At 51.5% G+C, this 20,948-nt stretch overlaps 1 protein-coding gene across 3 annotated transcripts in view; it reads left to right on the top strand.

The window, feature by feature from the left end:
* The window catches only part of GRIK3 (glutamate ionotropic receptor kainate type subunit 3), a 234,427-nt gene that overhangs the window by 188,693 nt on the left and 24,786 nt on the right, over positions 1 to 20,948 (top strand). For all 3 annotated transcript variants that reach the window (XM_060082338.1, XM_060082346.1, XM_060082331.1), the window contains exon 10: positions 8,069 to 8,272. In XM_060082338.1, the coding sequence (XP_059938321.1) occupies positions 8,069 to 8,272 (204 nt within the window). The remainder of the gene's footprint in view (positions 1 to 8,068; positions 8,273 to 20,948) is intronic.

The raw sequence follows: 20,948 nt of genomic DNA, 5'->3' as shown, positions 1-20,948 counted from the left end.
TATGATGGGTAGAAGGAAGGAGGGGTAACCTGCCTTCTGCACCAGGACTTGGGGTCCGCCTCTTCCATGCCAGTTCCCAGGGAAAAGGCCCTTCCCACTGGTCCCCCCAGCCCGGCGGGTGCTGGGAGCCCACACACGTGCCACCGCCCACAGTGTCCTGTCCCGAGTGCTCTTGGCTACGGCTATGACCATTCTCCCTGCCACCCTCCATCCACTGCCCAGGACTGAATAGTGCTTCCTTCTTCTGACCATTTCAATCCAAAGAAGGAATGGCTTTTGGGGTCTCCTAGGCTCTGTGAGTCTTGAAACTCAGGGTGAGCAGAAGGACACCCAGGCTGCTGGCCCCCTTTGGCCAGTGCTGTGCCCACTCCACGTGCACCAGCCCCGCCTGGAAGGCCTCCAGGGTGTCCGGAGGCTCAGGACTCACCCTCTCAGAGATGTAGCACTGCTCTTGGGGCCCAAGCTGGGCCATGTCGTGGGGAGGCAGCCTGATCACAGCCCGGTGGATTCTGACCAAAGGCCCTTTGAGGACAATTTTGGCCCTGGTCAGCTTCTCCTTATAATGAAGCAAATATGATTGTCGGGACCATGTGCTGAGGTCACTCTATACCAGAAAAGGGAGCTCAACCTGGTTTGGCCAGACCCTACCGGACGGTCCTATGCCCTCCCTCCAGTGCCAGGTATATATATGCTCAGTGGCTGGGTGGCGGACACCATGGAGGAAGAAGGGATGTAATAGCTAAACCCCACCTTCCCAAGAATCCAGTGAGCAGCAGACTCCAGGGGCACCATCAGCTTCCAGGGAGCAATTGTAGCCTGTGGCTGTCATCCCCAGTCTCCAGGCTTATGACTATTAAGAGGATCCACGTTAAAGCTGATGGAGACCTAGCAACTCTGAACATGCTGCTGATAGAGCCAGAAGGAGATGGCTGGGGAGACACCTCCCCACACCCACCTTTCGGGAGTGAGACCCTCACTGGCATCTTCCCCAAAAGCAGACATCTTGCCTGCCTGATTGACATTTTGTTAACTAAAAAAATACAAATATCAAGCTATAAAACCAGTAAGTCAAAAGATCTCATCAGGAACAGGGGAACAAGTTGTAAAAACAAAAAATGTAAAGTTGAAAAATAAAATAAGCAATAAGGATATAGTATACGACATGGGGGGTGTAGCCAGTATTTTATAATAACTATAAATGGAGTAAAACCTTTAAAAATTGTGAATCACTATATTGTACACCTATAACATATAATAAAAAATAAATGAAAAAGAAAGGCAAAAAATAAAGATTAAAAATAAAAAGCCATGAAAAGAGCAAAGGGATTAGAATGAAGTGTGATGAGCAATTAAAGGAATATTAATGTGGATAAAAATAGAAGAGATAAAAGGCAAGTTGAAAGAGAACAAAATAAAGGTTAAAAGGAAAATAATAAAGAGAAAAATGAAAATAAGGAATGAGATTAAAAGGAAAGCTACCAAGAGAGACAAAAAAATAAAATAAATAATTAACAGCTCTGGCTAGAGAAGGTGAAAAATGTAAAACCAAAATGTCAGAAAGCAAAAGGATAAAAGTGTGACAAAGCTAAAATATAAAAGGGTAAAAATAAAATAATAAAAAGGTGGTAAAAGATTAAAAGCAGAGCTGCATAAAATGTGAGATATAAATAAAACGCTTTTCAGAAGACAAGATTAAATAAAGGTAAAACGGATGTGCTCAGAGAGATTAGGAGAGATGATTAAATGAGCTGAGTTGATTCAGCCACAAAACAATACTCTAACGGTAAGAGGGGAGCTAAAGCTAATATACCAAAAGGATGCAAAATACACACACCTTCAGTGACCACAGGGTTAAATTTCATTAAAGGGACAGCAGCCTGGTTTCAAGGGCATAAGACCCTTCTGCAAAGCCGCAGGGGATTTATCTACACCCGCAGAGGTAGAATCGCACAGATATTCTGTGCTCTTCTCACAGTTTCTTGGGCAATACTGGAAGCTTCTTGCAAAGGTCCCGACCTGCTGCACTCAGTTGCTCACTGAGGGCCCCGCCCACATCATCCAGCTGGCTCTCAGCACCCCAAGGAAGGAGAGAAGCCCCCCTTGGCTGGCAGCCTGGATGCAGCTCCATCGGTCCCCCTGCCCTTTATCCGGGCAAACATGAACCCAGCAGCTCTTGGCGACATGCAAGTGTGACCAGGACACAAGGACCAGACTGTGATGGTTAAGAGACTCAAACCTTTGGGTCTGAGTCCTGGCTTTACTATTCACTAGCTGTACGACTCTGAAAAACTGCTTAGTCGTTTGGTGTCTCTGTTCCCCATCTGCGAAAGAGAGGTGATAACAATTGTCCTTACTTCATGGAGTTGAGAGGATGAATGATTAATACAAATAAATGGCACAGAGTGTGTGCTAAGTAATGGCTGCTGTTATTACTGATTATAAATCCAGTCCCCAGTAAGCTTGGGTTTTAAATAAGCAGAATGAGAGTTCTAGAGAAAACCTCTGCTTCCATCCACAACCAGGGCCCTGAACTTCACTGAAGATTGACCCCTGACCATGGTCACAGAGCTTATCTCTGTCAGGGTGCATTATAAACTCTGAGCTTGGATTTGAATGTCTTTAAGGCCTGGTGGGCATTCCCTGGCTCACCACAGACCCCACCATTCCATACTGCTTACTCTTGGCTGCTTCTTATACAGGTGTTTCCTGACTGGTCCCTGCAAGCACTAGGGTTTGTGACCTCCTGAGCCCCTCATAGCTCTAATCTCCTGCTGATACATAAAGCTCCACATCCCAACCACCACCTCAAGGTCTGAGCCCTTGGCCCTGACATTGTGATAATCCCCTACCCCTGGACTCCTTTGCCTTGACCTCTGACATGGCTGCTGACCCACTTGAAGCAGATGTCCCACCATCCTAACCCCATTATGCAGGGCCAGATACTCGCATGGTCTGGGAGTGACCCATGATCCAGCTTTCTCCAGCCCCACTGTCCAGAGATCATGGAGGGTTGGGTCTACTTCTTCCCTGAGAGAAGCCTAGTCTTTCCCGGAGGCAGAGCGGGGACAGAGGATGTGACACACAGCCTTTACACTGGTCCCCTAGAAACTCTCTGTGTCCAACTGAAACTGTCCTCGGAGTCTCCTGAAAGTCTCAGCGTGGTCTGCATGTCCCAGAGCCCTGGGCGGGGTTGGTCGGGGTACAGTGCTCTCAGCTTGGGCTTTTGGGGACAGCAGCACCAGTTGTGGGGAGTGTCCAGCCCGGCCCAGCCCAGATGCTCTGGTTGAAAACCCAATGCCAAGCTTGGCAGCCTGAAAGCAGGGCCAGCACCTCCCACGGAGAACACTGGCCCCTGCCTCTCTGGAAGTGTGTTGTCAGGGCAACAGTGCTTTGAGTGACAGGCAGGTACCAAGCCTGCGTCCAAGAACATCCACCAGCTTTGCCCTGGAGAACAGGGCTGGACCTGAGACCCTGATGAGGGAGTCTCTCCTCCTCTTCTGGTCCCTGGAATCTGGATGTGGCAGAGAACACAGGGAGATATGGGGGCTGCCCCCAAAGCCCCCTCTCTCCTCCTCCACCCTGAATCCCGGGGTTAGGTGCTAAGGTCACATTACCCTGGACAGACAGATGGACAGAGCCCAGACCTCGCCCTCACCTCGCCCTCTCTGACCCCTCAGAGCCACGGGCTCTTCCCCCTTCCTGAGGCGGAAGCAGCAGCAGCAGCAAGAGGCTGGAAGCCTGTCCTCCCCACCCTCTCCCTGCCAGGCCCCAGCTTCTGCTCAGGTTCCGCTCTTCCATGAGCTCGTGAAAAATTCATCTGCCCAAAGCTCTGCTCACACACCAAGAAAACACACTCAGCTCGCTCCTGGGGGGCCCTGCTTTGGAAGGTTCAGGGTTCTTGGGGCTGCTGAAGTGAGCAGTGGTGTCGGCATGTGTGTGGACACCTGTGCAGGTGTGGGATTGGCTACACACAGGTGTCTGGACATGCACCGTTGGGTGTGTTTGTGCCATGTGTGCTTCGTAACCCATTTAGGCGCAACTGCCAGGCAAGCCGGACCTGCACACCTGGCACAAGAGAGGAGAAGCAGGGGAGACCAGGATGTGGGCTGGGAGAACCATCCCAGGCCAGGAACCACGCTAGGCTCCACCTGCTGGGAGGAGCGGACTCCTAATGCTCTGTCCTGGTTCTAACTGGAGAAGCCGAGGCCTGGGGTGGCCAGGGTCCTTGGCTTCTGTGTCTGAGCAGGTCAGAACATCCGAGAATGCGGTGTATTCGTGTCAGTGGCATTGTGTGCATACACAGCGCATGCGTGAGCAGGTGTGTGTTGAGATGGCCTAAGCCAGAAGGGGCTTGGGAACAGAGCTCTTAGGTAGGTAACCCTTGGCTTTCCCCCCACCCCAAGACACCCTCTTCCAACTCCACAGGTCCTGTCACTCGGCTCTCACGCTGGTGAAACTAGACTAAGAAACTAGACTAAAAGCCCTAGCAATGAAAAGTAGGAAAAGGTTATTTTTCTGGACTCTTGTTTCCTGCGACTTGTTGCAGAGAAATATTGCCCCCATTCCTACGGCTGTTCTCCCAGAGCAATAGGATAGAGCGAAGTTATGAAATTGAGGGCACCTTCACTGAGCAATCGATTAGCAGCCGAGAGAGCTTGTGAATTGGCTGTCTGGACATTTCCAGTAATAAATTGTGAAATAGTCCATGAATAAGTAGTTGGCGGAGTTCAGAATTACCCCCTAGGAAATGTTGCAGGTCTACACATTACTAAGGCGAGCACCATTTTAATGCTCTGGGCTTTGGCTGTTAAATATGTATGCCATCCGCAAAGCACTTCCTGAAATTAATGGCATTTTACAGCTGCTCCAAAGGCAGCGTATTTATATGAAGATGTATAGATTCTGGGGCTGGGGTGGCTTTGCAAATGAAGTGCTAATTTTAGAGGATAGGGCCTGGGAGGGTCTCGGAGAGAGGGTCAGGAAGTGAGCTATCTCAGGGACCTTTCCTAAAATAGCTTTCCGCTGCTAGCTATGATTTTTAACCTTTGCTGACATTGGGCATGGTCTCTAGGCTGGACAGGTCACTGCAATAATAGGCCACCCCATGCACAGAAAGATGATAATGATATTAATAATATAATAATAATAATAATATTGCAGTTTACATTTGCCAGGCACTAAGTGCTTTTCACAGATTGACCCATCTTATCCTAACAACAATCCTGTAAGGTAGGTTCTAGTATTATCCCCATTTTACAGAAGGACGTCGATTTTGCTTAGGAATCTATATGTGGTTGGTGATTCACCTGGCAAAGAAGGTACCTTCTCTTTATTACTTTCCTTGAGCTAACATCGGGGCTACCAGGTGCCGTGGTACAGTTCGTTCACTGCACAAGAGCATCTGACCTAATAGTTGAGATGGGATTGAAGCCTCACCCAGGCCCTCTCACCAGGCCCTGTGCCAAGGTTCAGGGCAGCACCATCCCAGCGATTAATTTGCACAAAGGCAGGGTCCACAATAGCCTAAGTTCCCTTCCCTCCATGTAGTCTCAGCCCCTTCCCCGGCACCTCCTCAACTCTTTTCTCCAAACTTGTGAGCTGCTTGGTTGGAGTTGGGGATGGGAGGCACTGAGATTTAGCATGGAGTCTAGCCAAAGGACCCAGCTTTTCACCCAATTAGACTGAGAGGTGGTTTTCTCAGAACCCCTTGGGGACTCAGACACTCCCTTGCCCTTTCTCTGCAGCATCCCAAAGGACTGTTGAAAACTGAGAATGAATCAGTCATGGGTTGGGATTTTGAGAAGTAGCGTTGCCAGGGAACCAGGGCCAGAGAATCTAGCTCGCCCTCCGCAGCAGGAACCTGGCAAGAGGCTGCCGGTGGGTTTCTGTGCCTGAGGACCCCTGATGAGGGCCCTTCACTGCTCAGGGGCCCACAGTGTCAAAGGAATGGCCCCACCACTTGAGAGAATGATGATGCGCCTCCAGAAGAGGTGTGTGCTCTTCTTATGGGCATGTGGACATGAGCTTCCCCCCACAGGCGGATTCTGTCAGCTAATGGTTGTCACCCATCAGCTGAGGCTTGAGGCATTCCTTCACGAGGGGGTGCCAAGGTGGCTTGGGGGAAGGTTAAGGCCCAGAAAGAGGCCAAGGAGCTACAGGCAGGAAGGACTGAACCTGAACTCCGTCAGACTATAATTCAACTCTTGTGTGACCTTGGGCAACTTACTGACCTTCTCTGAGCCTCAGTTCTCTCATCTATCAAATGGGGATAATGTCACCTATCTTTTTTTAAAAAAACATCTTTATTGGAGTATAATTGCTTTACAATGATGTGTTAGATTCTGCTTTATAACAAAGTGAATCAGCTAGACATATACATATATCCCCATATCTCCTCCCTCTTGTGTCTCCCTCCCACCCTCCCTATCCCACCCCTCTAGGTGGTCACAAAGCACCGAGCTGATCTCCCTGTGCTATATGGCTGCTTCCCACTAGCTATCTATTTTACATTTGGTAGCATATATAAGTCCATGCCACTCTCTCACTTTGTCCCAGCTTACCCTTCCCCCTCCCCGTGTCCTCAAGTCCATTCTCTACGTCTGCGTCTTTATTCCTGTCCTGTCCCTAGGTTCTTCAGAACCAGTTTTGTTTTTTTTTTTTTAGATTCCATATATATGTGTTAGCATACAGTAATGTCACCTATCTTGAAAGCTTATGAGCCTTTTTCACTCTGAAAAAGAGTTTAAATCAATGGCTGGTGCATAGTAGGAACTCAGTAAATGATGAGTTTGCTGAGATTTCAACCCATCCACCCCCGTTCCTTACTCTGTGTGTCTCATACTGGATGAGGTCAGTAGCTTCTTCCCAAGGTTTTCCTGCCTCTACTCCCAGTTATTCTTCACAGGGTTGCCAGGGTGTTATTTCTAAATGAGAAATCAGACAGTCATGCCCTTTCAAAGCCCTTCACTGGCTCCCTATCACCTGGGAGGGAGGGAACCTGATGTGCGACAGCTGTCACCTATGCTCTGGACCCACAAGCCACCTTCTGAGGACCCCCTGCCCACTAGGGAGAGGCACCATGTGACTCAGGGCCTCTGGCACAGTGAGGTGGTTAAGAGCTCCTGCTCTGGGACCGCACCGACTTGAGTCAAATCCTTTTTCTGTGGCAGCTGAGTGACCTCCCAGAGTTACGTTATCCTCGTGGATTCACTTTGTACATCTACAGAATGGAGTTACTCGTATCTACCCCCAGAAGGCTGAAACTCAGGCTAAGGGAGACAATACCAGCTACTGTCCACTGAGCCCTCCCGCTCTGCTGGGCTCTGCTCTGGACCCCCACGGGCACCATCTCATCTGCTGATTTGCTGGCGCCTGGCACGTACAAATGCAAACTATCATAGTTATCAGGAATCACTCACTGGCAGATCCTAATGCTGGGGACTAGATCCTTGGAAAGAGAGAAAGGTGTCAGGGAGCAAGTAGATCTCATCTGTAAGACAGGAGCTGGGGAGCAGTCAGGGAAGAAACGATGAAAGGCCTTCTGCAGCAGCGTGCTCACACTGGAGCAGATAACAGAACCCCCTGGAGGGCTTCTTATAGCACACATTGCCAGGCCCCACCCCAGAGTTTCTGGTTCAGTACGTCTGGGGCCCGAGAATGTGCATTTCTGACAAGTTCCTGGGTGTTGCTGCTGGTCTGGGGACCACACTTTGAGGACCACTGGCCCATGTTGACGGTGCAACAGAGAGAGCCTGGGATTCAGAATCACAGTCTTGAGTTCGAATCCCAGTTCCACTAGTTTCTAGCTCTGTGATCGTTGGACGATCAAATCAATAAGGACCTACTAAGTGCTGTGTGCATGTCAGTAGGTGGCCATCTGCGAGGCACAAAGTTGGCTCTCAGGAAGTACGCTTTCCCTCTCCTGACTTAGCAGGCCATTCTTCTGGGCCCCCCCCTAAAGATGGCTTAGAACACCCTTGCAGAGGACCTGGCCCAAGCTCTCTGGCCCCAGCTGGACCTGCCCCACCCACTCAGCCTTTGTCTACCCCTCTCCCATCTGTCCCCGCAGGAGGAGCCCTTTGTCATGTTCCGGAAGTCTGACAGGACCCTGTTCGGGAATGACCGGTTCGAAGGCTACTGCATCGACCTGCTCAAGGAACTGGCCCACATCCTGGGCTTCTCCTACGAGATCCGTCTGGTGGAGGACGGGAAATACGGGGCACAGGACGACAAGGGCCAGTGGAACGGCATGATCAAGGAGCTCATTGACCATGTAAGTGAGGCGGGAACACAAGGGACCAAGGACCTCCCAGGAGGCGTGGCCAAGTCCTCTGTGCACGTCAGGGTGGGGCATCCTGGCAGAGAGCAGCCCTGTGGGAAGGAGAGATGGAGACAAAGGAGCCATTGGTACAGGCTCACCCAGCACAGACTAAACATTGCCTGCCTTCCAGCTCAGGGCCTTCAACTTTCCGGAAGCATTTTCTATCAAATACCTGTTAATGAATGCAATGGATCTGTACCACCAGACCCCTCATATTCCTTCTCTCCTTTATCCTTACAACAACCCAGTGAGGTAGGTACTGTTATTACCACCCATTTAACAGATAAGGAAGCTGAGGCAGAGAGAGGTGAAGGCTCCCAGCTAGTAAGCAGTGGAGCTGGGACTCAAAGAATCTTTGGAGGCTCTCCGCTTCTGAAGCCTTGGACTCTGACCTCTGCAGAAAGCCATCTGACCCCAGGACCCAGGGCAGGGAAGGTTCATATAGTAAGTCTTTGCAACCTGAAAAGCCTCAGCCAAAAGGATTATTATCACTTCGCCTCTCCAAGTGCAGGCAGGCAGCATCAGGGCCTTCTTGTGTTAGCCCTCCTGCGCCTGTCAGAGGGGAGCTGGGAAGGGAAGGAGGTTGGAGCTCAGAGCAAGAAGGCTCAAGCAGAGCCTCACTGGTGGAGTCATTTCCTCGGCTCTAGGAAGTGAGTCTCCCAGGGAAGGCTGGCGGCGGAGGCTAATGGTAAAGAGCATGAACTTGGGCTGGATTTGATTCCCACTCTCCCACTTACTAGCTGTGTGCTCCTGGACAAGTTTCTTAACTTCTCTGTACCTCAGTTTCCTCAGCTGTAAAATGGGAATGATAATAATAGCCCCCTCCCCCACAGGCTGTTGTGAGGACTAAGTTCACATATGTGTACTACATAGTTAGCACCGTGTCAGTACTTGCTTCTATTGTTTTTATTTTTATCATTACGTCTATTCCTTTGAGGCTGGGGAGGGGGCTTCAGAAAGTCCCTTTTTCTCCCTGAGCTCATTTCCTAACTCAACGGTGAGAATAATGATACCTGCCCTGTGTTCTTCCCCACTTGTTGTCAGAGGCGACAACCAGTGGGGAAACAGCTCCTAGATGGTGGAATTCAGTCTAAATGGGAGGGAGTGGTGGTGTCACCGTTATTGGTAATAACTGGTAATTATTATGGAAATTAGTCAGCAAGCCCCACAGGCATCTCCATTTATCAGCTCCCCCCTCCCTCCGAGCTTCTTGAATGGGGCTCTGGAGCATGGGGCTCCGGGTAGGTTCTGAGCCTGTCGCTTGCAGAGGTGAGCTGGGCTGGGGAGGAAGAGGGGATCCCATGGACCGTGGAGGCCACATGCAGAAGTGAACGAGGCTGATGCCAGTCTTGCCACCCACAGCCTCCCCAGGAGCCCGAGAGCTCTGCAGAGCCATTTGCAAAGGGGTGGATTAGAAAATCCAGCAGCAGCCAGACCTTCCTAAGCTGACCCTCAGCTAGAGAAAAGAGGGGGTCTCATCCATGGCCTCCATGCAACCCAGTATCCATCAAGACCATGGACCCTGACGGCACGTGCGGGCACCTTGTTAAACCCGATTCCCTACAGTCGAAGAGCCTATTAATCCTAGCTTGGTGCCATTTTTAATAACATCATAACCATTTATTAGTGTTGTCAGATAATTAGTCTTCTCACTAGCTCATAGAAAGCGTGGCAAAAGCTTGGCAATATTATTACTTCCTTATTAGGGATCTGAACGAAGATGTAAAAATGATGAATGCCCACCTTGGCAAGGATCTGCTCCCCGAGGCCCATTTGGAGGCCCTGGATGGAGCCTCTGACCAACAGGGCTTAAGTCCTTCCCTGACACTCTGCTCATCTCTGTCCCATGCCACAGGCCTTCCAAGGAGCCAGGGGTATGGGGGAAGCTAGGGTACCTAGAGGGTGTGTCCCTCTCCTGCTCACACACTTGCCTTCCCCGAAGTTGCCTCCAACTATGGGAACCAAAAAGGTGATTGGCCAGAGCAGCGATCTCTCCATCCATCACCCCATCTCTCCCCCAGATCGTCACTCTCTCCATCTTTACTTCCTGCTCTCTCTCACTTCCCCTCCCCCGAAAGTCTCCTACTCTTGTCCCTGCCTTAACTTCCTCCCATGTATTTTAATGACTTCGGAATTCAATAGAGATGGGTTCAAATTCAGGGTCTAGCACATTTTAGCTGACAGTGGGAAAGTTATTGAACCTCTCTGGCCTCTATTTCCACCTCTAGGAAATGGGAATAATTTTAAAAGCCTTCTGCCTAGGGTTCTTGGGAAGAATTAATGAGCTACAGCACAAAATGCTCAGCACACGGGAGCTATCCTGCTCCTCGTCATTTCCTCCTGTCTAAAGTATGCACATGGGTGGCCGTGATGGCAGTGGGAGAGTTGGCCCCTCGGCCGTGGTCACCCTGGTGGGCCACAGTGACCTGGGATCTAGTCCTTGCTCCTCTGAATCCAAATTGGAGCCTCAGGGAACTGACTCATATTGACCAGACTCACGGGGGATTGAGGCACATCCAAGGCATCACCCCCTTTCTACACTGGGGGCCTTTCCTGACACCTACCGTCAAGAGCTTCTGTTCTGGCACCACGTGCCTGGGATCCTGCTAGGGATTATGGAGACAGAGCCCTAAGTCTGGAAAGCCTGAAGCCAAGAGGGCACGCTGCTGCTGGAGAAGGGGGCAAGAGACAAGCCTTGAAAAGCCTTGGGTGCTAAAGTGAGGAATTTCATTTTAATCCTGTGAGCTACAAGGCACAGCTGAAAGATGCAGAGCAAGGGGGTGACATCAAATTGGGACTTGTGCTGCCGGGCTAAACTGGGGCCAGTCTGGAGGCCAGGAACCTGGGTGGAAGAGAGCATGGTGGCCTCCGAAGGTTGTGGTCAGAAAGGAGGAAATTAGATGGAATAGGATGGAGACATGATGGTAGAATTGATGAGGTTGGTGATTGGTGGCATGAAGGAGGCAAGGAGAAGGGAGGGAGGGATCAAGGACAAGTTGTGACATTCTAGCTTGGATGGCTGGGGCGGTGGTGAGGTCATCCCCACAGGATTTGGTAGAGGTTCAGACATCATGTTGGGATTGGGGTCTCAGGAGGTGGCTGCCATATGGCTGGGCACTCAGAGGAGGTGACAGGGCTGGAGGTGGAGGTTTGGAGTCACGAACACAGCCTCGGGGGAACCTTGGGACGCAGACAGAAACAGAGGCGGGGATTGCTGGGGAGAGAAGAGAGGAGGACCTGGGGTGGGACCCTGAATGGCATGGAAGTGTGAGGAGGGGATGAAAAAGAGGCCTCAACAAGGTGCCCGAGCCCGCAAGGCCAGAGAGGAGGGAGGAGGGCCAGGAAGCATGGGTGATGGAGGCCAAAGGAGGAGAGGCTGCTGGGAAGGCATGGACACAGGGTCTCAAGCAGCAGGTGGGGAGGCGGAGGGAGACGAAGATGGAACAGCAACCACGAGTTGGCACGAGTGTGATCTCCTGGGGGTACAGGGTCAGGCCCCACACGGGCTCCTTGAACACCCCTGGCCTGGCCTCTTGCAAGCCTTCTTTTTGGAGGCCGAGGAGTCCCGTCCTGGCTGCTCTCCCAAGCCTGTGAACAGAGAGGGGGAGGCGAGGCGCCCTCCAGGCCACAGGAAGCCATTCATTCTTTTTTTTTTTTTTTTTTTAACATCGTCATTGGCGTATAATTGCTTTACAATGATGTGTTAGTTTCTGCCATATAACAAAGTGAATCAGCTATATGTATACATATATCCCCATATCCCCTCCCTCTTGTGTCTCCCTCCCACCCTCCCTATCCCACCCCTCTAGGTGGACACAAAGCACCAAGCGGATCTTCCTGTGCTATGCGGCTGCTTCCCACTAGCTATCTGTTTTACATTTGGTAGTGTGTATATGTCCATGCCACTCTCTCACTTAAGCCATTTGTTCTTTTATCTCGAAGTTGTTACATCTCACTGGAGCATGTAAGGTGGTTTCCCTGTCTCATGGAGGCGGCTGGACCAAGATGGCTGAGACAAGGAATGGTCATGGCTAGCTCTGGCGTGTCTTCCCTTCCCTGTGAAAGAAGTAGCACTGCCCAGGTGTCCCTCTCTGTCGCCGTGTAACATTGAGAGCAGAGCAGAGAAGGTGGCACAGCTCCAAGGACCCATTTCCCCTCCTGACACTTCTTCCAGACAGACAGTGCCTTTGGACTGCGCTGGCGCTGCCCGCACCTGGCATGGGGCTGGGCACGCAGAGCAGGCGTTGATGAATGAAGGATGTATGAATGAGCATGTGGACTTGCACACCAGCCCCAGAGACACGGCTATGGGGTCCTGACTACTGAGCTTCCCACCCAAGGTGTGCGAGCAGAGGGTCTGGTGTCAACGCCGTGACCGACCCCGTCACGCACTGTGTCACCTGCCTTCCAACCAAGAACCAGATCTTAGTTCTGGCCAGCATGCGTTGGTCTTAGGAGGGGCCCCAAATCCCTGTTTGGGTGGCCAGGAAAGGCTCTGCCAAGCCACCTCCTTCAGGCTGGCCAGTGCACTTTGAAGCAAGGCATGCTGGGAGCTCACCTGGGGCGGGTCAGAAGCCTGGATGGGACAGGGCAGGTGAGGGCAGGGAAGCAGATGGACTGAAAAGGTAGCCTCTTGTCAGGGCAGCCAGGTTGCCCAGAGCAATGACTGAGGAGCTCTGGGGAAGCTTAGGATCTACCTGAAGACGACCAAGTAAGCAGGTGAGGGATGCAGGACGGACTTGGGCTACATTGGGATTCACTGCAGGGCTGTCAGCTGCCGGGACCCAGCAAGCAGAGACTAGCCTGGGAGAGACCTGGAAAGAGCCTGGCAGGAGGTCAGGGTCCAGATAACCAGTGCAAGAAAGGACAAGGAGCAAGGCAGCAACAGAGCTGCAGGGGTGAGGGGGTTACTGGAGGGAAGCCAAGGGTGGAGGAAGCAACGGGAGCAAGCTGGCCCTCCCGCTGAGGATCATCCCTTCATTCTTTCCACAAAGCTTTACGGAACCCTCTCTCAGCCTGGGCTTCTGGAGGGCAGAGGCTGATGAGGCTCAGACGCTACTACTGCGTGGGTTGGGGAGGTGATGCCGGGGAGTCAGGGCACAGAAGAGGAGCAGAGGGGAGGGAAAGCCGATACGAGGATGCAGCATTGAGCTGGTCACCACTGAGTGCTCCTAATCCAAGCCTGCACCCCAGAAAAGCCTGATAAAGTGCGTCTCAGGACCACCTCTCGGGGTGAGGGGAAAAGGGGGAACAGGTTTATCCACTGGCACCTGACTTTCATGCATTTCTGGGTTTGGCAGGGCAGGCATGGGAGCCAATCAGGGCCCTGCAGCAGCGTCCACAGGAAGTTATGGGGGAAATGGGGCAGGAGAGACAGGAAAGAAGGGGACAAGAGGTGTCCAGGTGGGCAGCAGGTGAGATGCTGGCAGCTTGTGCCTGCATGAGGTTGGTCATGGCCAGAGGGTCTGACCTGGTGCATGAGAGGGGTGAGCCAAGCGCAAATGACGGGCCAGACCCGGGGCGGTGACTAGAGATATAGGAGCAACCAAGGTCAACGTGGTTCCTGCCCCTCTGGGAACAAGCAATGGATCAACCAAGTTAAATTTCATTAAAATTTTGATCGGTGCTGCGAGGAGGAATATGTACAGGGGACTTTGGGAGTGTAAAACAGGGAACTGACTCAGGCTTCCCTGCAGAGGTGACTCTGGAGCTGAGACTTGAAGAATGAGGAAGAGATATCCAGGGCTTAGATGGGGGTACTGACCCAGGTGGGGTCGTCGAGGTTGCTGAAGTCTCCACCCTCATCAGGGGTCCTGCAGGGCTGGTAGGACCATGCCGGGGCAGACCCTGGGTGGACGCTGGCCTCGTGGACAGGCAGGGAGTGGGGAAGGGAGGATCTTACAGAGGTGGGAATGGAGGTGTGATGCATCCCTGATAGTGTGCCAGGAAGTGGGGAACGCCAGCTGAGCTGTCCTGAAAGACAGCCCTCTGGGGACTCAGGAACCGGCCATTCTCCCAGGCCTGGGAAAGGCATGGGCTTCATGTCTCACTGCTGGGCATCCATTAGCTCAGGAAGCCTATGTGTGAAGCACGGGTACACGACCCCTTGGTCGGCACTTAGGAATTTTCTAGCACCTGTCCCATGTCTTTAGATACATATGGGCTGCTCCAAGGTTATCGGTGGCTACAGTGCTGATTGTTAAGTGTGGCGCTGGCCAGCTGGTGGAACATCAGTGGACACCACCTGTGACTCAGGGTACCCCCCAAAAGAATTGCAGTGCCCCAGGCCCTGAAGGAGGGCTCACTGGGTGATCTCGTCTAAACCTCAGAGCGTGGATCCAGCCAATGCTCCCACTGATAAGGGATTCACTTGTTCATTCAATTTGTTCAGTTAAGACCCATGCTAGGCACTGTGGATACAGTGTGACCTAAACGGTCAGGATCCCTTCCCTGAGCCTCAGGATCTTACATTCTAGTGGAGGAAACAGGCAGGCAGTAATCTATGAATGTATGAATAGATGTAACTAGTCCACAAGAAGAGTGTGGCCGGGTGAAAGAGCTTCCCTGGCTGGCAGACTGGCACCTGAGCTGAGAGGCCCTGCGCATCAGAAACCAGTGGGGAGTCCTGGAGGAAGGTCCTAGAGACTTGTGAGACATAGGAAATGCCTTCCCTGTCCTCCTGGCCATCAGCATTCAGAGAAATCCAGGGAAGGGGTCTGGGTCATTTCTGGCTCCCTGGCGGGTAACAGAAAATGGTACATGAGGGACAGATGAAGGAGGACATAGACTTGGAGAGATGTCGCCCAACATCAGCCATGGCCTTGAGACTGTGCACTCTGGTCTCCCAGCCTCCAGGTAGGCCGGCAGATGGGACGGGAAGATCTGGTCTCTAAGACGCCACCATTACCTCACTGTGTCCCACCTTCCTCCCAGCCAGGGAACAGACCTTGGTTCTGGCCTATATGCATTGGACCCAACCCGTGTTTACAAGACCAGGAAAGGCTCTGCCCAAGTCCACTCTCCCAGCCTAGAACAGGGCACTTCAAAGCAAGGCATGCTGGGAGCTCACCTGGGGGGCAGGACAGAGTCCCGGATGGAGTGGGGCAGGCTTGGGGTGGAGGAAACAGATGGACCGCAGAGATGGCCCCATCCCCAGAGCAGCCAGGTCGCCCAGGGCTGCCACTGAGGATGCTGTGGAGCTGAAGATGTCACCAGGACCTGCCTGAGGAGAGCCATGAGGACCGGTGAGGGCTATCAGTGAATGCTAGGGACCACTGATAGGTCATAAGTAAGGGTACCCATCAAGGACAAGGGCACGGGGTGCAGGGTCCAAACACTAGAGGGAGGCTGGTGAGAGACAGGTAGGCTAGGCCAGACCCCGGCAGACTGGCAGGGTTCAGAGTGACCTCAGGAAGAATGGGGGTGCTGAACAGGGAAACAGAGGCCAGAGCTCAGCCCATTAGGCTGGAGTAAGGTTGATCAGGACTCTTGGGGGCACTTTGATGCTCAGTCTTCCAACAAAACTTTACTGAGCCCCTTCTTTTTGCCTGCCTTTGTGCTAATCCTGGAGATACATCAGTGAGTGAAATAAATGTAGTCCCTGCCCTCCTAGAGCTTATATACCAGCAGAAGAGCTAGATATTAAGCAATGACTTATAGATCAACATTCGTCTGTGGTAAGGGCATTGAGGACCAGCACAGGGGCTATGGGAACGTACAACTGGGACCTCACAGCCGGTGGAGGGAGGGGGCTCCCTGCCCCCAGCTCCTTGGGCTTGGCTGGGCAAGGCCTCTCTGGGCAGATGCCATCTTCAGGGCCCTGTGGGATGGGGAAAGAGAACCCCCAGAGACAGGAGATGGAGCCGTGGGGCGTCCATCCCCAGGACCCTGTGGCTATGAAGCAGGGAGGACCCGCCCATCCTTCCTGGAGGACAGAGACACAGCTTGGAGCCTTCTGGGACTCAGGAATCACCAGTTCTCCAGGCCAGGGAAAGGCACGCCATCATTCCTCACCATCAGGCCATGAGGTTGCTACCAGCTCAGGAAGCCGGCTTGTGAATCACAGGTGTTGGTAGTTGACTCATCCGCTGGAACTCATGAATCTACTAGCACTCGCTTCCCCTCTGTTCAGATGTGTGGGTTGTTAAGGCCATTGGCTGCCAGGCTTATGTCCAGGGACTTTCAAGGGGCACTGTGTTTTCTTAAGCTTGGAGAGGCCAGGGTTCATCAGCAGATACTGTCTGTGACTGGCTTTGTCCTCTTAGAATGTGGCAGGTGCCCCAGCCAGCTGGCTCTGAGGACACGCTTGCTGGGTGTCTCTCCTAAACCAGCAACACCCCATTCATTCAGTCCCCAAATCTCTACCGAGGGCCTGCTGTGAGCCAGATACTATGCTAGGTGGGGGGAATACAATAGTGAAAAGACACAGGCTCAGGCCCGGCTCTCATGAGCCTATGGGCCAGTGGGGGGAGAAATCACCCAATACCTCTAAAATCACAAATATGATCAGTGCTAGGACTGCAAATAACTGGTGCTGTGAGAGTCATCACCAGGGAGGCCTGATTTTACCTGGGGCTTTTGTCTGTGGAAGTGATGTTGGAGCTGAAATCTGAAGGAGAAGCAGGCATTAGCTCAACAAAGAGTTCAGAGAGGAAGAAGTTCCAGGTAGAGAAAAATACCATGCAAAGGTCCTGAGGTGAGCATGGACTGGAGGGTCTGAAAGAAGCCAGTAGGAAGAGAACCAGGGGAAAACAAGATGGGAGGTAAGGCTGCAGAGGCAGGCAGGGCTAGATGTGCACTTTCCAATGCACTAGCCACCAGCCACATGGGGTTATTTAAATTTAAACTTAAATTAATTAAAATCAATTGGTTAAATTAATTTAAATTACTTAATTTAAAATTAATGAAATCAAAGTATAAATTTAGTTCCTCAGTTATACAAGCCACATTTCAAGTTCTACATGTGGCTAGTGGCTACCATATTGGACAGTGCAGGTACAGAACATTTCCATCATTGCAGAAAGTACTATTAGACAGCACCAGGTAGATCGTGAATGGCTTAATGAACCCATAATAAGAATTTTTTATCTGAAGGGCAGAGGGAAAAGTCTTGACATATATTAAGCAGCATTGGGAATCAGGAAAGATTCTAGTTGGAGAAACAACACTTCGGGAAAAGACTGGAAGGTGAATTCCATGGATCCCACACACCAGAGATGAGGGCAGAGAGCCAGCAGACAGAACCCTGGGGACAAGTCCTGCGTATGTGGCAAGAGTGAGACTAGGTTTCTTGGGTGGCTTTGGCAGTAGAAGTACAAGGACCTGGAGAGAAGTTGGGGTGAATCAGCATGTTCTTGCAGCCATAGGGCTCCCAAGCCTAACCAGGTGATGTGAAGTGTATGCTGGGGAGACCCAGGCAGTCATGGTCAGAAGCCAGAGTCAAGTTCAGGTCTCTGGGAATGCAGCGTGGGCTCAGGCAGGGCAGGGTGGACCCAACCATAAAGCCTGCCTATCAGAATAGGACAGGTGCAGGGGCAGGGCTGGCAGTGGGAGGTGCAGGGAGTTGCATGCACCCTGCCCAGGGTCCTAGGTGGCACGTGTGTGAGTGGCCTAGGGCTGCCACAACAAATGACCACAAACTAGGGGGCTTAAAAACACAGAAATTTATTCTCTCTCAGTTCTGGAAGCCAGAAATCAGAAGTCAAGGTGTCCACAGAGTTGGTCCCTTTGGAGGGAGCATCTGTTCTGGGCCTCTCTCCTAGCTTCTAGTGTGGCTGGCAATCCTTGGCATCCTGGGCTCGAAGTGGCATCACTTCAGTCTCTGCCTCCCATCACATGGCCTTCTCTGTGTGTATCCGTGTGTCCTCTCTTCTTCTTATAAGGACACTAGTCATTGGATTTGGAGCTCACCCTAATTCATTATGACTTCATCTTAACTTGATGACTTCCACAAAGACCTAATTTCCAGAGCTTCTGGGTTGGTGGACACATGGAGATGTGGGGAGAGTGGCATGCCCAGAGAAAGAGAGAAAGCATGGAAGCTCCGCACCCTTTCCCGCATAACTTTCCCTATGTATCTTCTTCATCTAGCTCTTCCTGAGTTCTGTGCTCTTATAATAACCAGTAACGTTGAGTGGCTGCACCGTTTTACCTATCCACCCACAGCCTATGAGGCACCCAGTTGCTTTGCATCCTTATCTCCACTTGATATTATCAATATTGTTTTCTTTTGGCTCCTCTGATAGGCATGCAGTAGTATTAGGGGAATTTTAAACCACTTGGGGAGTGTTGCTAGGGGACATATGAGGGAAATACGGTGACACAGAGAGTCTGAGTAAAAAACAGGCTCATGCCAGGAGCCTTCCACAAGGCTGCACACTCAAGAGAGGGTGTTTGCACACTGATGGCTTTAGGGGCACTCAGCAGGAGTCAGGGAGAAACAGATCTATGCGGAAGTGGACATGCCCACTGAAGATAGAGAAAGCATGTCCTCCCTAGGCACAGCCCCAGTTACGCTACCCAGGAATTTCTCCAAGGTTGTTTAGTCCCAGTGGCAATAATAAAATACTGTGTTAGGTGGCGGTGAGCGGGGGAGCCTATTTCCAAATATGGTCACGTTCACAGGTACCCAGGGATAGGACTTGAACATATCTGGGAAGGGGGTGCCCAATTCATCCCACACTGCACATGGCTGGTATGGCAGAGTGGTAAAACTTCGGGGTTTGAGGTCACAGTGAACTGGGTCCAAGTACTGGCTCAGCCACTCACCAGCTTGGAAGGTGGCTATGCTCATCACTGTACCACGAACGCCACTGGCCACTCACCAGCTTGACCGAACCTCCTAGCCTGATGAGCCACAGTACCCTCACCTGGAATGTGGAGATCATGTATAGTGCCTCATGGGGCTACTGGGAGGGTCGCATAAGGTAATGTAGGTAGTACACTTAGCAATGCTTGGTGTATAAGAAACATCTATGAAGGATAGTAGTTCTTACTCTTTTAACTACAGCAGGTCACAGTCAGCAAGCAGATGCCCTGGGGGATCCCCAACCAAGAGGCAGAGCACATAGATGGGGAATCTGGTGGAGACCATACTTGGGAATCCAAGTAGGCAGGTGCCAACTGGGCCACCAGACACAGGTAGCAAGCTGAGGCTTGCCAGGTTTCACTCTGGGGTATGAGGCTATAGCATCTGACCAGCAGCCAAAGGGCCTGGATACTAAGGGCAGAAATGTGGAGCTGTAGCTAGTCATTCTTGCCTTCACTTCTGGTTGTGGAGACGTAGTAAAGCAAATGGTGCCAATTGACCTGATGCAAGCATGGAGGAGAGTAGGACAGCTGGAGCCAGGCGGGTCCTAACAGATTCTTGGTAAGTGGAAAGCTGCTTATAGGGATGAAGTAGTGTCCTGGAAGAGCTGTCCTACTTGGTCCAGAGGTTTATTATTTTTAAAAAGGTATGGAAAGGTCTTCAGTGAGGCAGAAGGGGCTAACAAATCACCCATAAGACCAATGAATGTGTTGCACAAGTCAGAGGTTTGGTTTGTTCAAGGACATGATTACTGTAAATATGAGAGCAAAGACCTTGGACCTTCTGTGAGCTTCAGTTTCCCTCCATAAATAATACGGGTTGGAATAGATGTTGCTAAAGGTCTCTTGTCCAGCTCTGACAGCCTATGATTTTATGAATCATCCTCAAAGAAAACTTGCACAAGTGGGAAGAGCCTGCCAAGACTGGGCCTTTCATTCTGAGTAATGAACTGAAACAGCAAAGGCTTGACATCTGTTCAGCTCTTTCAAGGGAAGTTGGACAAAATATGGCCTTTTTCAGGGAAATCGTAACCAACGGTGAAATGTAGTATTTCCTGCCTAAACCAAAACCAAAGTGGAGAACTCCAGCCTTCCTGAAGCCCAAGGGAGAACACACATCAAAACTTCCTGTGAAGAAAGTCAGGTTGACCAGTTGTCTTGCTGCTATAGGCACAGGTACCTTCCAACACTGTTAGAACCTGAGAGCAGAAAGGCTGGTGGGGAGATTCTGAAGGTTCTGAAACCATCTGGGGGAAGAAAGAGGGCCTCTGGCCCTGTGGTTGGCTTCCTCGCCACTCCTGGAACACCCCTGGTGGGAAAAGCATTGGCTGCAAACACACTGACCCCTCAGTTACTAACACTGTCATCCAACCAGCCATCAAAAGCCGAAGGAAGATTTGCCGCCATTGACTTTGAGGTTCTTCCCAAGAATCCACTCCAAGCCCCAGAAGCCATTCCCAGAGACCAATTCCAAATGCATTCTGAACAGTGATGATGACTCTGGAGTCAGAACAGAGCCTCCCAAAGCAATGTGCTTTGAAGGGGCAGGGCTAGGGGAGGCGAAGTTCTACAATGATGTCATGCCAACATTATAGAGGATCTTAGAACTTCAGGACTGAAAGGGACCTTCCAGAATGTCCCACTCCAATTGGAGTCCTATCCACAGCCTCCAACAGGGGTCCCCTTCACCAGAAGCTCCATGAGAGCAGAACTGGGTCTCTTGCTCACCCGTGTACCCCCAACTGGTGCACAGCAGGTCTTGAGCAAATACACATTAGTCCCCCTGCACCTTCCCTGACAGTTCTCTCTCCTTCTGTTGCTT

The sequence above is a fragment of the Mesoplodon densirostris genome, chromosome 2 (genome assembly GCF_025265405.1).
Source record: "Mesoplodon densirostris isolate mMesDen1 chromosome 2, mMesDen1 primary haplotype, whole genome shotgun sequence".
Taxonomy (NCBI): Eukaryota; Metazoa; Chordata; class Mammalia; order Artiodactyla; family Ziphiidae; genus Mesoplodon; species Mesoplodon densirostris.
Note: the sequence above shows the minus strand (reverse complement) of the source record. Positions and strands in the feature narration are given on the sequence as shown.